Here is an 18,860-nt window from a genome sequence, read left to right as displayed (position 1 = left end):
GGGTAATTTCACCACACGTAGTGTGTGTGTGAGACTATTAGTGGTACTTTTTAACTTAATATTGCGTTAAGTTGTTTATGAGTATGTTTACAACATTATTGTTTAGTAACTGTACATTGTTTGCAAAAAAATTAAAAACTGCCAAGATTTTCAAAATGTGCACTTATTTTTACTATACTTATTTTCACCAAGTTTTGTAAACATCAATGACTTGCAGTTCAGTTAAACATTTAAAACGTCTTCCTGTATGACATTCTCACTGCCAAATTGCATTAGTATCCAAATATTTCCTAGGAAAATTTTATTTATGCAAGCAAATAATAATTAACCATCATTAATCACAGGTTTTGAGTGTGATTAATGTGATTTAAAAAAGAATCACTTGACAGCCCTAGTAAATAATAAATGTTATTATAAATGTGCCTGTTACTACATTACATATATACTAACAGCATGTATATGAAACGTTAATGGACGTGTTTGGATGTTTCCAAGCGCTTTATAGGCAGAATGGAGTGACTTACATAGGCTCCATTGTAAGCAGACTTATGATCGAATTTTTTACTATTGAGAATACATAAAAAAATAAGAACATACGTGTTCTTCTCTTACATAGGGATCATGAATGATCAACAAAACTCCCTAAAATATGCAGTTCCCCTTAAAATATATTACTAATTCTCTCTAATCTAACATTGTAATCCCACAATACCAGAGCATCCCCCTATATTATATCCATAGGGTCTAATGTGCGCAGAAATCGGGCCAGTCATCGAGGGGATTATGTGTCTCTAACACCTGGCCCAGATGCCGTACATCTGTACACATGCTGGGTACAAGGACACAGTATGATGCACGTCACAAACAGATACTGAATAAATCTATCTTTTACAATGCTATCATCATATTATAAATATTTATATATTTCATACAGTTCCATATTTTAGATGATGGCATTCGGACATTTATTTTTGAAAATTTAACATGTATTTATTACTTATCTACTAAGGGTGTCCCTATTCGATATTGATATCCATCTAATATTAGCAGAAAAATAACAACAACCAAGTATTGGATTGCATCAGCATGCATCCAAAATGTGTCATACACTTTAATCTCTGATGCAAGCAGTCCTGCAGCGTGTTTACTTGTGCAATGCTCATACTTGCCAACACTCCCGAAATACAGCGCCTCTCCCGAAAACCTCCCGGGACAAATTTTCTCGCGAAAATCTCCTGAAATTCAGGCGGAGCTGGAGGCCACGCCCCCTCCAGCTCCATGCGGACTTGAGTGACGTGTATAAAGAGCGTGTCTGCCCAATGACGTTATAACTGTAGAATGATCGAGGGCGAGTTTTTGGTTTCTTATGTGGGTTTATTGTTAGGCAGTTTCATTAACGTCCTCCCAGCGCGGTAAAACAACACACAACAACAGCAGTCCGTTGTCGTTTACCGTAAAGCAGTCGTCTGCCAAACAGCAATGTTGTGACACTCTTAAACAGGACAATACTGCCATCTACTGTACATGCATATGGTTAGAAAAACAAGGATGGACAAATCAACCCTTAACTCAACAATGAGGAGATGAGTGTTATGTGTGTGTAAATGTGTAAAGAAATGAACACTGAAATTCAAGTATTCTTTTATTTATATATCTATATATATATCTATATATATATATATATATATATATATATATATATAGTTAGAATTCACTGAAAGTCAAGTATTACTTGCCAACCTTGAGACCTCCGATTTCAGGAGGTGGGGGACGTGGTCGGGGGTAGGGCGGAGGCGTGGTTGGGCGCGTGGTTGGGGCGGGGGGCGTGGTTAAGAGGGGAGGAGTATAATTCTCCCAACTCGAGTATTTCATATATATATATATATATATATGTATGAAATACTTGACTCTCAGTGAATTCTAGCTATATATATTTATTTTATTATATATATAAATGAAATAAATAGTTGAATTTCCGACAGCACTTGTCAAATACACAGTAATAAAAACACAGTTGTTCTACTAATGTTGTGTGCTTGTTGGTTACTAAAAAACAACAACAACACTTACCTTTCACTATTTGAGTAACCTTTGTTCTGTCATTTGCGTATTGGCGAGCGAATGAGAACCGGATGTTGTTTCCAGCTATCAGCGTAGCCATCTTTGTCTCAGCATAAGTTACACCATCGGGTCTTTATTTTGCGAGGTGGCCCATAATACTGGGTTGTAAACGATGCAGCGCTGCGGACGTTTTGTGCTTTGCTGACCGCTCATGACTGAGTATATCCGTTCGCCCCCCGTGTTCAATGGAGAAGTCTGTTCTACAAAATTTACAGGCAACATACCCCTTCCCCTTTGTACTCTCCTGGATAAACTAAAATCCGTGTTTCCAATCGTTTTGAAACCTGCAAGCGTACTTCTTCATTTTGCTCATCGACGGTGTAATATATTGGGTTGGAGTCAATAACCAGGCGACGTGACGAAGTTACGCCTCTTTACTGTGGGCTTCAGAACAGACTCCCTAATGCATGTTCCTTGACTGCACTTAAATGTAGAATATATTTACATTCTATTCTATTCTATGTACAGTAGATGGCAGTATTGTCCTGTTTAAAAGGGTCACAACATTGCTGAGTCAGGTTCTCATGGAGCTGGAGGGGGTGCCTGAATTTTGGGAGATTTTCGTTAGAAAATTTGTCCCGGGAGGTTTTCGGGAGAGGCGCTGAATTTCGGGAGTCTCCCAGTAAATCCGACAGGGTTGGGAAGTATGCGGTAAATATTCTCCTCCCATCTTAACCACGCCCCACCCGCCCCCCAACCACAACTCCCCACCCCTCCCCCGACCATGCCCCCCACCTCCCGACAGCAATGCTGGACAGCCAGTTAACATCTAAATGTCCTCCCACAAGCACACAACATTGTTTTTTGTATTTTAGTCAAGTCATTTGGTCAGGACTCAGCCTGTACACCAGGCCTGGGCAATTACTTTGACTCGGGGGCCACATTTAGAGGTAAAAGTGTGTCTGGGGGCCATTTATTAATTTTTAGGAACACTAATGCAAACCTCCACAATGATGTCTGATTGAATGCTAAAAACCTGTTGACAGACTGCTTTAAAAAACGGGATGGAATTTAAGTTTTTTCTATGAAGAATAAAACACTGAATATTGACAAAATATTGATGTCACACCCCATTTCTATCGACAAAGTTTACAATCAAATGAAACGCAACTAAAATGCAATAAACAGTAAAAAATTAACGCGAAGGGTACACAATAAACCCACCTACAATCTGATAGATGTGATATATCACTAAGCTTTAGAACTTTGCTGTGAAAATCTCCTTCCGTTGTCCGTGGAAACTCTTTCCGGCCATACTGCTTAGTACCTCGTCTGTGCTGCTGTGATGTAGATTACCATAGTAACTAATTACATTACCATATTAACTGGTATATCATCCAGAAGTGCAGATCCCAACCACTGAAAGACTTAGTATAGTTCAGGCCTGGCCAATTATTTTAACTCGGGGGCCACACTTAGAGAAAAAAATGTGTCTGGGGGCCGTTTATTTATTTTTAGGAACACTAATACAAAACCTCACAATAATGTCTGATTGAATGCTAAAAATGTGTTGAGAGGCAGCCTTAAAAAACATAATGGAATTTAATTTTTTTCAATGAACGATAAAACACTGAATATTGAGAAAATATGAATGTCACACCCCCCTTTCGATTGACATAGTGAACAATCAAGTGAATCGCAACAAAAATACAACAAACAGTGAAAAATTAAAAATTTAATTTACAGTACTTCATAGTGGAGAGACGGAGCCGATAGGCCGAGGGCCGGGCAGGGCACGCCGCCCTGCCCAAGCTGACGGCAAGGAGGCGGAGGATGCGACGGAGCGGAGAGGCGGGGCTTGCTGGGGGCGACACCGTCACAATCTAATTCAGGTGCGTGGGTCACACACCGGGAAACAATTAACATTTCTCCTGATGCTGTATGAAAGGGGAGAAGGAGGAGCGATCAAGGCAGAAGGAGTTGGAGAGACTGAAGCAGAGATCGAGGAGTAGAGGCAAAGGAGCGCACAACGACGACGTGACCGACTGAGAGAGCGAGGAGCGAGCAGGAGGAAAGGAGCTGCAAAGCGACCAGACCGATAGACAAAGCTTTTCTTGCAGCAAGGCTCGTCTGCAGGCGGCCTAATGAGGAGGAGGAGGACGCGTCACACAATCATACGGAAGTGAGTTCACTTCCTGTTTGGCTCCACCACTCAGGCCTGAGCGCCGTCTCTGATTGGCCATCAAGACACTCACCTGCTCATGATCACTAATCAGCTGTGCACCAACAAGACTTGTGTGTGCGCGTTTGTGTGGGTGTGTGCGTGTGTATGTGTGTGTGTGTGTGCGTGTATTTGTATGTGCATGTGTATGTGTTGCTGTAATGTTGTTGTGGTTGGAAACAAAATACATTGTTGAGCTATTACTCTGTTGTTATGTTGGTTTAATATGTATGTATCTATATATATATATATATATATATATATATATATATATATATATATACACACACACATAAATGTGTGTGTACGTGTGTGTATATACATATCCATCCATCCATCCATATCTACACATATATATATATATATATATATATATGTATATATGTATATATATATATATATATATATACATATATATATATATATATATATGTATATATGTATATATATATATATATATATATATACATATATATATATATATATATATATATGTATATAAATTAATATACATGTATCCATATAAATATATGCATTAGACCTTTAGGCCTATTGTTATGTTTTTTGGTGAGCATGTGCAGTTTGCGTTACTTACTCTCCACTAACAGTCTTCTTAGAGCAACAGAAACAAGCAAGTGCAGCCAGAAGGAGCAGCAGAGGAATGCCGATACCCAGAACTAGGCCAAGAATAAGGTCCAGGTCTGTGTTGCTCGATGTTTCTCGATCTGCTGAGTTTCAGATTAAAAAAGACAAACATAGCTGCAAACATAGCTGCAAACATAGCTATTGATACACACATTTCCTAACATATTAGCTTCATTGTCATTCATCTGCTTTGAAATTGCTTTTAAAAAGACACTCACTTAGTACACAGGACTGGGCTTCATCCACATCAGTTGTGCCATTGCACACACACCTGTACCCTCCATAAGTGTTGGTGCACAGAGCAGGGTGCACACACACCGCCTCCTTGGCCTTACACTCATCCAAATCTGTGGGTGGGAAGACAGAGAGCAAGTAGGAAACATAAATCTTTCGTCAACATGGTATTTTCGAGGCGATTCGAGTTTTACTGTTTAACAGCATATTTTAGTGTATTATTGTACAATGATAGAATAGAATATTGTTGGCTTGGACGGCTAAGCTTGAAAACAACAACTGCTGTCTTCAAAGAACGGGATCTCCTCAGTTTACCATCAACTTCTATGGAGCGGATGTCATAGTGGCTGCTGACACTGGCCAGGTAGTCCCTGATGTACCAGTGCGGTGTGTCACTGGACACGTTGATGCGATATTCAACCAGGCGTGGACCGGAGCTCTGTCCTGGATTCTTCCTGCTGGCGTTGTAGAATTTGTTCTGGAAGCCCATGGACAGGATGTCAACCAGCTGGAGGAAAAATACATCGTTTGTTACTTTGAAAAATACAAATAATATAAATAGTCAGTAGCCAACAATTATTTCTTCGCTCACAGTGATACCTTGATTTGTGTATGCCCCTCTTTTTGTATGATTAGATTTTTGTTGAAAATATTTGCCATAGTTTTTCTATTCTGAATGATATTTTCTTTGTATGTCGTACAACCAAAAACTGTGCATTACAAGCTCAGCTCATCGCAGTATTTGCCAACAAAAGTCTTCAATTAAGGTAAAAATAATGTCAAATGTTTATTTATCTATTACATGTCATGATCTCACATGACAGGTATTACTAGTTTCTGGTATTTAGTTGGATTTACAAACAAGTGCTCTTATAATTGTTTCTACTTCCTGTTTGCCTCTGTTTGCCACCAACACATGCAAATTATTTTTGTGTTACCTGCTTTTCTCTCTTAAAAAAATGTTTTCTTATCTGTATGTCGTTTCTAATATCTGCATCCTGGGGTCCAGACCAGACCGACAGAATGGACAGTTTTGTTTTTTGTACAATTCGCTCTTCTTTGGACTTTTGGAAGAGATTACTGACAAGTACCACTTGTACACAAAGAGCTCACCTGCTCGAGTCCATCTGCTCTGTTCCTCCTCCAGTCCACAGAAACGTTGAACACATTACCCCCTGCAGACACATAACAGCCTCAACACCTGCGTAGTAATATCTTATGCCTATATTGGGGCATGTCTGCCACTGTATGTACATAGAAACTGGCCATTGGCCACCATGAATTAAACAGTATAGAACAATATTCAAAACTTACCTGGAGGATTGCCAGCGTCACCTGAAGAGAAAAAAGAAATCATTTGCATTATATTTAATGTCTACATGTACTGTAATTGAATTAACAAAGAATAAAACAAAAATGCATTTACTGATATCATGATGACATACGTATTCACATACCACAACCATCAGACTCTCTTGTGTCCTGATATCTGCAGAAGCAGTCAACAGAGCCTGGTTTGTTCTTACACTCAAACTTGGCATTCGGACAGGCTGACAGCTCAGCGCATTCGTCGATATCTTCAATACGCACAGAGACAGCTGCACTGTTAGATTACTGTAAATCAATGCGAGAATATTCATCTTTTAAGGCTCCGTACCTGTACAATTGATTCCATCTCCGAAAAAGCCAGGCTTGCATGTGCACGTGTAGTTTTGTTTTGTGCTGGAGCAAATCGCATCTTTGTGGCACGGGAAAGGGAAAGGAGGCATACACATGTCTGGAAAGTACATCACAAAGCAAAACTTAGATGAGAAACGGATTATATAGATCAAAAATAACAATTCATTTGGGACTGACCATGCTCAAAGCACTTGTATCCCTGCTTTCTGTTTGTCACTGTATTATCCGGGCATTGTCCACAGGTAAAATCTTTCGGGTGTGACTCAGATTGGCACTGCACCCCTCGGTAACATGGCTTGCCTATGCATGGGTCTGCAACCGTTCCGCAAAACTTCCCACTGAATCCTTTAAGGCAAAGGCATCCCAACACCTGGAACATTACCAGAGATACACTACTATAAACCTGATAATGCCAAGATATACACATTATATCCATACAAAAACAATGCAACCAACTTGTGCATTCTTTTTCAGGTCATTCAGCTGGGTCTGTTGATTGATTCTTATCAGTACTCTATGGTTAAAGAACTATGAAGCTACCCCTAATCTGATAGTTCCAAATTTTGAGTGACATTAGTTTTTGAAGGCATTGGCATTTCTCAAAGGTTTACCTGGAACTTTCCCTGAAGATGGTTTTCCGTGACGCTGTCATACTGACAAGTCCCTCCATTAAGGCAGTTGCAGATTCGCAGAATGGGGGTAAACAATGAGCTGGAGAGTCTGTCTGTGACCTTAATAGTAAGCTGGACAGGCTCAGTGCCAAGGGGTCTCCAGGATAAGAAACCATCACCTGGAATGGAGAAAGGGGCAAATAGTCTGAAAGTCATTTACAGCACTTTTTGGCCAAATAGCAAGTGACTTTTTTTTTTTAAATCATCAATAATTACAGTGTTTATTTTGTTTTGGCTCTACCCGCAGCAAGGGTTCAACTTGCATAAACAGTAAATTACTATGACTCACCACTGCCAATGGAGGCCTGTGGAGGTCTTGGGAAGAGTAGTGAATAGGTTATAGGATCTTCATTTGGGTCCAGGGCAATGATCCGGATATTAACTGTAGAGTTCACTTCCGCATGGATCATTGTAGGTTCTGTCACTATTGGAGGTGCGTTACCTACCAGCGCATACATACAAAACCAATCAAATATAGTCAAAGGACGTTTCTTACTTTTTAAATCTTCTGAAAATAGTATAGAAATTACCATAGATTAGGGCCAAATTTTTGTACTGTTTTTCAGCATTCAAGGTTTGAAGGCCCAGAACTGAGCTGCCGGATGCGAGGGTGTCGTGGACACACGGCCTGCTGCCTTGGCAGGTTTTTCTTAGCTTCACCACCACATCAGGACTGAAGCCTTCATACAACTCTTTGAAAGAGACTGGTTCAAGTGGAACAAGTGCAGACGAAGAAAACAGCAGGCTCTCTGGTTGTGGGACAGTCCCTAGACACACATGGGTCAAATGTAATACACGTAGAGCTCTTCTTTTTGTTTGAATGTGCCAATTCATGTAAGTAATTGCATGTTTTTTTAATAAAAAAATACTAGTTGAAGAAAATGTATGGGCGATAACTTTGCAAGGGGATACAGTTAGAGTCTCCCATAAGATATACTATGAGACATCAGTTAAAGAGATAGACCCATCCTATAATCAGTATCAGTATAAGTTCAATACGGGACAAATTTACTGATTAAAATATTGAGGGAGAAAATATAACCAGTTCGATCAGATCCAGAAGTAAATGGTCAATTCAATGTAGATTGACATACCGTAAACAGAGACACAGTGGCTGCAACATACTGCAGCGCAGTAGCTACAGTTCCATGCCATGTTTTGTAAGGTTAGTGTTAAATATAGAAATTATGTTCAACATTGCAACTCTACTGCTGGATTTGGTGACCAAAATTTAAAAAGGCCATTATATGATATGAGCATTTAAAGTTTGAATAAAAAGCAGCTGTAACAACAATGCATTAATTGAGCTATATAGCGGCAATCAATGCATTATTTTCAATAAGGGCAGCAAAATGTTTGTTGCAGAGTTTTAATATATTTTTCATGTCTAATACTATTACAATAAAGGAGGACGATGTTTGGTATAGATATCGGCAGATATTGTGCATCCCTAATTAGTTTAACTGCTCATACTTGTCTTTTGAATCAATAAAAAGAACAACGGCTTATAAGGCTTAAAATCATAGTCCATCCATTTTCTAAAATCATAATCAATTGAATGTATGTGTCGACATTTACTTACAAGACAGCCCAAATTGATGCAGCTTTTCTTCCGACGGCGGGTTGAAATCATGCGAGGACATGCGCCTGCCATCAGACATAAGGAAGTCATCTGAGCGGTTAGAACTCCAGAGGCCCATTAGGCCCACAGTTCGGTTGTAAAAGGTCTGGGGAACTTCCACCATAGCTGCCAACTGTTTGTGGCCTTCCACACGCCACACAAGCACATGCAGACCACCAGTGTACACAGCTGCACAACGATCCACTGAGATACAGCGTACAGCAAAGTCTCTCTCCCCTACGTGCACTACACCTGAAAAAGGTTTATCATACAAAAATGTTTATCTATTTCATGAAAGAGATAAGCCGTAAAGGTTGGATCTAATGTGTGCTGTTATTTACCAACAGTGATGAATACTTCAGCTTCATCAACAAACACCCGCAGTCCTTTTCCTTTCTCTGCACATCTCCATTCAACCTGTAAGAATTGGCCACACATCGTTTACATGTGATCAGGTTTTGTCTACTGGGATTATCACAGCAACCAGACCCTCAATGTCAGACCTATTTATTGGTTAATGGACCAAATAGGAACATAAACTTCTCAGCCGGTCTTGAGTCCTAATGAGAAATTTGATTTGATAAGGTTTTCTTGTCACTTTTCTACAGCGAGTGAGCATCTGTGATCTAATAGTTTTTATCATTTTTGTGTTCACCAGAATTATTTACTTAAATTTTGTTCAGTTCTATTCCATTTATTGATAAATTGACATAAATAAAACTTTGGCCCTGCAATTTTTTGCTTGCTTCCAGAGGCTTTTATTTTTTAGAAGAGAACCTTTTAATTTCCATATTTGTACTTGCGATTATCATCTACATTTGGGTCCACTTTTCTATTCTGCTCCATCTACAGGAGTCCACCTCTTGTTGTACCAGTCTTAACATGCATTATACTTAGAACCCAGGACCAGATTGTTTTGCAATGGTAACTGACTTTCCATGAGTTTATCATATATATGAGGTTGGTAATACATAGAAAAAATATTTAATAACAGGAAAACAGCAAAAAACTGCTAAAACAGACCCCTTTGATTTAAAAAACAACACTATTAGTTGATGTATATGATCAGAAAACTGTTGTTTGTATATACTGAGTCACTTCTTCCTGTTGCTCAGGCTAGGATGACATACAGTACTGTTTTTAAAAAAGAAACATATTTTGAGAAGTAATTTTGAGTGAAAGATCCCACACATAACTCATACCTTTTCTACAGAAAAGTTTGCAAAAGATGAAGACGAAAAAATACAATTCTACACAAGAAAGAATAAGATCTCATGAATACAGTGGATTGATACACACACTTTTGTTTTAATTTTTTCATACACATAAGCGGTAGAAAATGGATGGATGGATGGATGGATGGATAAGTGCACTGACCTTGCCAATGCCCTGGTAGAAGGCAGCCATGCGCACCACCACTGGTAAGTCACTTTTCCCTTGTGTGTTTGTGTGTAGCCTCTCAGTCTGTCCTTGCAAAGTGAATATATTAGATCCAGTGTTGGAAGACAGCCGCACAATCACAAACTCTCCTAGGGCCTTGAAGGAGTATTCTGTCCCATCAAAGGTGATGAAGTGGAGGCTCCCATACACCATTGCTGCAACATATAATTGATTTTACAGTCAAGCAAATTAATCAGCAAGAAGTGAGCAGTCTGTAACCAGTGTGGCCAAGCCACTGTTCACCTTTCTGGGGCCAGTTTGCCAGAACATCTTTGAGGCCAATTAAATTATTTTCTTTTGCTTGGCCTCACGAATCTCTTCCCATACTCATGTTTGCTTCAGCAACTACCAACTACTTCATTTGTTATGATAATAGAACTGAAAAATTGATTACAGCCTTGCAGCCCATGGTGTCTTAGTGCTAGGTGCACTTATGATCATTCTTATACTCAAAGATTTTTTCGGGAAAAAACGTGGCTTGCACAGAAGTCCAATAGAATAACATTGCCGACTCTCAGATCCTCCCAGTCACGCACCTCCAAATTTCATTGTTACAGATTGCTAACATTGATCTTCGGACCCAAAATCCTAGTCTTAAAACCTTCTTATTCAGGGGGTACTCCACCAATGTACAGGCAACAAGTCTGGGTATAGTAATAAGCGCACACCCACTCGAAGCATTTCTCCAGCAGTAACTCTATAGTATAGAATAAAGTCCAACCCATATTATGAAATTTGGTTGTGGAACTTAAACTGACAGTACCTAGTCTGAATCGTTTTATCTCACCCACCCGCTTAGAATACTTCCGCACCAGAGAGGGGACATTCCATGTCCATGGAACTCTACACCCTTGACCACGTGATGGTGGTGGTTTATTGACGAGGATTTAAAAACTATTGGAATATACATTCTTGTTGGAGAGTATATACTTGTGCATCTGATATAATAATGAGGTGTAGTTTTTATCATAAAACTCTACATGTGTAGTTTCATCATAATTACTCTGATCGCTCGGGTTTGTCTGTTCTTTAAGGGGTGCCACCCATGTGGCAACGCATCAGCCTCCAGTCCTGTTGGACATGTTGACTCTGAACAAATCTTGTTGTACTTTTGGGGTGCAATGAAAACTAAAGCTCAAACTCAAAAGGTTAAGAGCTGTTTTTATAAAACTTGCAGGAAATGGAATAAGGAACATCTGAGTAGATTTTGGGGGTGATCTGCATCACTGTCAGCATGTTCTGTCCCGTGTTTTATCCCGTAGCGGCATGCTGCCATTCTGCGTGTCACCGTTTAGCCCTTGCATTGCTCACTGTATTGCTCAGTGCTTTATTGTGTGTCGTTTCTGTGTTTTCATCGACAACATTTCATAAATTTTGCTCATTTAATTTAGTTACAAGAAAAAAACACCGGCCAAGCGTAACATGGAAAAACTCTGACCCAGTTGAAAAACTGTTGCCCGTTGTGATACACAGCGAGCAGCCTCGGCGAGGCATTTAGTGCATGTCAACTTGTTGTCAGCCATGAGTAGTTTGAGAGATTCAAAAAGCAAACCGGCATCCACAGTGTGTTAGACCAACATAGGCCGCTAGCTACTAGCTGTAACAAGGATTTTGTGAAGCAGGATTTTATCCAAGAAGAGTATGGACAGGGTAAAGTTTATTTTACTTAGTTAGTTAGCAACACATCTCAAAAAGTTGGTGGGGTAAAGGACCAGGTAATTCGAAAAAGGGTGTGCGAGAGGTGGGTAGTAACGCGCTACATTTACTCCGTTACATCTACTTGAGTAACTTTTAGGATAAATTGCACTTCTAAGAGTAGTTTTAATGCAACATACTTTTACTTGAGTTTTTTTATACAGAAGAAACACTACTTTTACTCCGCTCCATTTACCTTCATTCAGCTCGCTACTCGCTTCTGATTTTTATCGATCTGTTAATACACATTTATTTTGTTTTGGTTCGTCAGACATACCTTCAAAGTAGGATCTATCGCATGCCTGCGTTTCACCAATCAAATGCAGTCACTGGTAACGTTCGACTCGGTTTCACCAATCAAACAAAGCCAGGCGGTCACATGATTAACTGCCCAAAAAGTTTCAGCGGCAAACAACAACAACAAAGGCAGGGACGACAACGAACGCAAACACTCCTGGCCCCACATAAAATCGATGTTCACGCTTCAGACAACCCAAAAAAACAGTTATGTAGGGCGTTGTCATATGTGTTTCCACAAACAAGTGGAGATTTCAGCTTACATGAACTCAACGTCAAATTTGAGGAAGCACATCGCAATAAGTAACGTTAGTAGATATTTTGGCTGTCACCACGGGCTAATGTTAGCTTCCCTGCTATGAATCAGTGTCAAATGTACGTAGTTTGGGTATAATTTATTAACGTACTGCAGCCTCATAGACAGACAGAGACACACACACTCACGCATGCATACAAACACCAATTAGAAGTGCACATGTGTTCCCAGGTGCGGCCCACACCTATCAGAGTTTATGATTTGCGTAAATCTCTGCCTGCAGAGCATACGGTGCTGTTATGTTATTGTGGCTCAATTTGCCTTAATTGTTTTTATTTTAATGTACTATTACTTAATATATTTTAATATATATTCATATTAATAATAATATTTTTTAAATAATATATTTTTCCCCTCTGGGATTATTAAAGTATTTCTGATTTCGGATTCTGATATATTATTTTTTTAGTTGCTTAAGAGATATTCCTGGCTCTGAATTTGTTCATTGCTATTCTTATGTTTTTGTGCATTATTTGTTTCTCATCATCATTAAACGAACAGGTTACTCATCAGTTACTCAGTACTTGAGTAGTTTTTTCACAACATACTTTTTACTTGAAGTCAAGTAAATATTTGGGTGACTACTCCTTACTTTTACTTGAGTAATAAATCTCTAAAGTAACAGTACTCTTACTTGAATACAATTTCTGGCTACTCTACCCACCTCTGCTGTCTGGATTATTGAAAATTATTCTTTAATTTTGAGTTATAGGGCCTGGCAGAGGTTTGTGCTCTCCGAGTGCTTTTCTGTTAACATTTCCAAAGTTAATGTGTGAGTTTAGTGACAGGTTTATTTTTCTGTATTTACAAAAAAGAAAACCCCTTACCGATTCCCTTTGTTGCACTGCTGGCTGGCTTGCTGCCCTCTAGACGAACCCAACTGTAGCCATTGCAACGGTCCAGAGGGCGCTTGCTGAGATAATAGTGGCAGAGGGGAGACTCAACGCAACACCATTGGAAAGGTAAGAGATCTTCATCTGAAACGATGGGGGAGGTAAGATGAGATAACATGAAAAAGAACAGTGATTAGCACAAATGAACAGTCGGGGTTTGCTGCATTAGGACTCATAGACAGTTTCATATCCTTACATTATTACAGTTATAAATCAGTACCTAGCGCATAAATGATATGAATACAATGTAAATGTAAACATATATGTTGGTTCAAAATGCATTTGATTGTCAATTTTGTTTGAATATCCAGTTAAACAAAACACAATAAAGTCACGTGTATTACCAATATGCTTTTGGTTTCTTCGACTTGTGAAGTAACGTTCATTGTAACCTGCCAGCAGTGGTCCCTCTGGATCATATACACATCTTTTTCCTGATTCTTTGTGGGACAAAATTGACTTGAAGATGTGGCCCCCTGCACCAACCCATCTCTGATTCCTCAAAGTTGTCAACTTTTCTCCATGGTTAGCAGTATCCTGCAAGAAGGACAAGTCTTCCAGAGCCTGAGTGCGAGCACAAGGACACGAGGGTAGCCCTTCAGTCCATTCAGCAGGTTCAGGCTCCTTCATTGCCCATGACTGGCACATCAGTCCTGGGTCTGCATATGACTTGTCGATTTCATTGAAATCATACACAAATTGGCCTAACTTTCCCAAAGGCCCTTTCACCTGCTGTGGTCTGTATCGCCCCCCTGGACCAAACAGGTTTTCTGGGGGCATAGTGGTCTCTATGTGGATGTTTTTTCCATCTGTATAGCCAATGAGAGCCTCAAGATTTTCTCTCTGTCCGGGACCCCAATTCATGTCCCCATATTGTAGGAGGGCAAAGGAGCGTGCTCCATCCGTAGCAAGAATGCATTGGAATGTGTTGGTCTGAAAATAATACACAATATGTTAGTTAATGCATTTTTTAATTGATTTGTGACTTTTTATGGCTGTGCAATGTACATCAACATTGTAAAGTACATAGTTTGTAGGCATGACAAAACAATTAGGAACAAGCTTTTGTGCTTCTGTTGAAACATGCCCCAAGGGGGCGCTTAGGTTCAACCAATGTCTACAGTAGGCTGCTGTGCAGTAAGCTACTAAGCAAGTAACACCTAATTTTCTAGTATTAAATTTATATTTTATCACAACGCTAAAACTAATAATTTATTACATCAGAAAAAATATATATATTTGAGTGACTTAAGTGTGTTAAAATGTGATATAATCCTTGAAATAATGATATTGGTATTATTCTCTGTTATATTTTTGTCAATTTTATGTATCTAACTGTTTAATGTTTATTATGCAAAGGAATATGCAAAAACTACTTGACCGATTATTATGAAACTGTGCAAAGCAAGGAATAACCTATTCAACTTTAACATGTTTAAGTCTTTCAACGGGCAAAAAAATATAAATGTATTTGTCGATATGAAAAAAGGCTAATGATTTTGCCAATAACTCACTAACATTACCATTCATCCATCCATTTTCCTAACGCTTGTCCCTTTCGGAATTGCGGGGGTTGCTGGAGCCTATCTCAGCTGCAGTCCGGCAGTAGGCGGGGTACACCCTAGACAAGTCGCAACCTCATCGCAGGGCCAACACAGATAGACATGCAACATTCACACTCACATTCACACATTAGGGCCAATTTAGTGTTGCCAATCAACCTATCCCCAGGTGCATGTCTTTGGAAGTGGGAGGAAGCTGGATTACCCGGAGGGAACCCATGCAATAACAAGGAGAACACCACACATAAAGATCCCCAGCCCAGGATTGAACCCTGGACCTTCTTTTAGCGAGGCAGACGTACTCACCGCTCCACCACCGTGCTGCCCCACTAACATTACTGTATAGGTGATCGTTTAGTATGGATCGAACACAATTCGATCCTCGAAAGCTGCTGTATTACAGGTTACCTCCGAGCCTGCAGCCAAATATTTAAAAAACTGCGAGTGAACTACTGACACCATTTATAGAGCAAATTAACATGTTTTAAATTGTCAAAATATTTTATATTTAATTTAAATACATTTTAAATTAGAAAACTATCGCTTAAACTTAATTTGAACAAGTAACATGTGCACAAATGAGTGACATACTACCATGAAGGACTGAGGGACAGTAGGGATGTAACAGGATTGCTTGGATTTTATTGACGTCAAACTCGGCTCACGTCCTTCTCATTAAAATATGCGTGGTGGTCAAGCTAGCTCTTTTTTCAACGGGTACTTGGCGCCATTTAGCCTTTCTCGATGAAAAAATGCTTTATACTTGCTTTGTTTTCAGCTGCGCGAATTTTTGAAATCGCGACAAGGATGAACGTTTTTTCCTAGAGAGATCATCAAAAAGGGCGGAAAGTGCAAGATTTTACGAAACAACAACGAGAAAAGCATGCAACTCACACTCCAGTCCAAGGGAGCAGAGTTGAAGAATGCATGAGTTTGCAGTGATCACTTCGTTAAATGTTTGCATACTTGCCAACCCTCCCAGATTTTCCGGGAGACTCCCGAAATTCAGCGCCTCTCCTGAAAACCTCCCGGGACAAATTTTCTCCCGGAAATATCCCGAAACTGGAGGCCACGCCCCCTCCAGCTCCATGCGGACTTGAGTGAGGACAGCCTGTTTTCACGTCCGCTTTCCCACAATATAAACAGCGTGTCTGCCCAATGACGTTATAACTGGAGAATGATCGAGGGCGAGTTCTTGGTTTCTTTATGAGGGTTTATTGTTAGGGAATTTTATTAACGTCCTCCCAGCGCGGTAACAACAAACAACAAAAGCAGTCACGTTTTCGTCTACCGTAAAATAGTTTGTCTGCCGTAAACAGCAATGCTGTGACACTCTTAAACAGGGCAACACTGCCATTTACAGTACATGCACCACAACAACTCCAGGCAACACCTCCAAGCAACTTCAACCCTTTACTAATACCCTCCTCCATTCACATTCCATCTCCCCGGATTGTAAATAACCAAATGTAAATAATCGAATGTATTTCTAATGTATATACTTGTTCTTCTGCTATCTGAACTCACTATGTACTCTGCTCGCTGTACATATCCTACTAAGTAAGACCTTTACTGTATCAATGTCCATTTCTCTGTTGATGCAATTGTTGATGACTGAAGTACTGATATCAACCAAAGCTCCTCATCCCACCCCCCAGATTGTAAATAATGTAAATAATTCAATGTATATACTATGATGATTAACTTGTGTGATGACTGTATAATGCTGATATTATATATTTGTACCATGAATTGATTAACGTGGACCCCGACTTAAACAAGTTGAAAAACTTTTCCGGGTGTTACCATTTAGTAGTCAATTGTACGGAATATGTACTGTGCAATCTACTAATAAAAGTTTCAATCAATATATCAATCATGCATATGTGACAATAACATCTACGGCTTTTAGACAGTGCAGTGCACAACTGCGCACACAACATCTGTAAATATACTCCTCTCCTCTTAACCCCGACCCAAGCACCCCCCCCCCCCCTCCCCCCTCACCCACACCCCACACTTCCCGAAATCGGAGGTCTCGAGGTTGGCAAGTATGAATGTTTGTTTGATATACAGTACTTCAAACTTTTATTACTTCCTATTTAAGTATTACCTTGATATTATTTGTATTTCTCAAACACATGTTTGCTACAAGTGTTTCGAAACGCACCAACTCCGCGAGTCTAAATAAAAAAAAGCAAATGTGAGAAAAATCTAAAAGATTTAAGCTTTTACCATAGGCAGCAATCATAAATGAAGCTTTCAGCACATACACAATGTGGACGTCTGAACTTATATTTTGATAAAGACAAGGAAAATACGCAACTGGTAAACAGCTCGTGCAACAAGAACAAATTGTTGATAGACACAAAGTTTGAATCATGAAATGCAACCTTAACTGAGCATAAACTATGCATATTTATCCGAGAGAGTCTTGATAACTAATTCCTTGACCCAGCCACACACAAAATGTTGTAGACCTCCATGCTTTTCTAGGTTTAAATTTTTTTTGTCGTGTAAAATGGCTTCTGGAGCACAATAGTTTGATATGTCTGGGAAGGTGACCAACATATAATCTTTAATATTACTCAGCAAATCTTATTTTGATAAATTATAGGGATATATTCTATTGCATAGTTTGCGTTTTTGCTCGTATCTGCTTTTTACAGGACGATTTAAGCCTCTTTTGGACTTAGATAGTTTGGCTTTGTTGACCACCACTGGTTTTCACTTCCGGGAAGAAGACACAAATCACAATAAAAGCAGCTTTAGATACCGCAATTATGTGGTTTTAGAGTGTTATCAATAATGTTGTGACGGGCATCATATATCATAATAATATCATATCGTAAGATTTTGATATTGTTACATCTGTACACTACACTAATGTGACACAATACCACTTTACCTGACAGTATATGCATTTAAAATATTTTGCATGACTAAAAGTGCATTAAATTTAATGTTAAAATACATCACTTTTGGAATTTTTTAAGGACGCAAAGAGTAGGGGTTCTTAAAAGAGTCAAAATACAGAGAGGTCTCTTTTATCTGTAAAATAGAAGAATTTTGGGACGATCTGGACCCTCATATTTGGAGACCAAGAAAGTCATTGTGACAGTGACAGCATTCCTCTGTGGAGATGGGAGAACTTTCCAGAAGGAAAACCATTTTTGTTACCTTTTACCAATCAAAGTAGAGTGACTCAGACAAAAGCTATTACTAAGAAAATGCACAATGGCATCTAGCAGGTGGATAAAATGCTCTTTCGAATTAATTCTAAATTCTCTGTTATGATGAAACTAGTATTGGACATTTTGACCCGAATGTCAAGCATCATGTGTGCAGGAAACAAGTCAACATTTGTCACAAAATTAAGCTTGGAGTCTATAGCAAAAGCAGTTTCAACATGATAATGTCCCAAACTGTAGATGGAACATATTTAGCAGATCTGAAGATTGTCACCAATACTCCCTATTCTAGTGTGATTGAACTTGAGAAAAAATGAAGTATTAAGAAGTATT

The 18,860-nt window shown here is 39.2% G+C and overlaps 1 protein-coding gene across 4 annotated transcripts in view; it reads right to left on the bottom strand.

Moving 5' to 3' along the window:
• si:ch73-105b23.6 (fibrillin-2) overlaps positions 1-18,860 on the bottom strand; it is a 33,569-nt gene that overhangs the window by 2,213 nt on the left and 12,496 nt on the right. For 3 of the 4 annotated variants that reach the window (XM_061910929.1, XM_061910926.1, XM_061910930.1), the window contains 16 exons: positions 14,119-14,707; positions 13,709-13,858; positions 10,511-10,728; positions 9,475-9,550; positions 9,095-9,385; positions 8,043-8,279; positions 7,802-7,954; positions 7,453-7,631; positions 7,019-7,211; positions 6,819-6,938; positions 6,619-6,738; positions 6,476-6,496; positions 6,275-6,336; positions 5,477-5,669; positions 5,146-5,274; positions 4,878-5,010 (listed from right to left, as the gene is read on the bottom strand). In XM_061910929.1, the coding sequence (XP_061766913.1) occupies positions 4,878-5,010; positions 5,146-5,274; positions 5,477-5,669; positions 6,275-6,336; positions 6,476-6,496; positions 6,619-6,738; positions 6,819-6,938; positions 7,019-7,211; positions 7,453-7,631; positions 7,802-7,954; positions 8,043-8,279; positions 9,095-9,385; positions 9,475-9,550; positions 10,511-10,728; positions 13,709-13,858; positions 14,119-14,707 (2,864 nt within the window). The remainder of the gene's footprint in view (positions 1-4,877; positions 5,011-5,145; positions 5,275-5,476; positions 5,670-6,274; positions 6,337-6,475; positions 6,497-6,618; positions 6,739-6,818; positions 6,939-7,018; positions 7,212-7,452; positions 7,632-7,801; positions 7,955-8,042; positions 8,280-9,094; positions 9,386-9,474; positions 9,551-10,510; positions 10,729-13,708; positions 13,859-14,118; positions 14,708-18,860) is intronic. The other variant, XM_061910927.1, reaches the window with a different exon arrangement.

The sequence above is a fragment of the Nerophis ophidion genome, linkage group LG09 (genome assembly GCF_033978795.1).
Source record: "Nerophis ophidion isolate RoL-2023_Sa linkage group LG09, RoL_Noph_v1.0, whole genome shotgun sequence".
NCBI lineage: Eukaryota > Metazoa > Chordata > Actinopteri > Syngnathiformes > Syngnathidae > Nerophis > Nerophis ophidion.
This window is presented reverse-complemented; position numbering and strand designations above follow the sequence as displayed.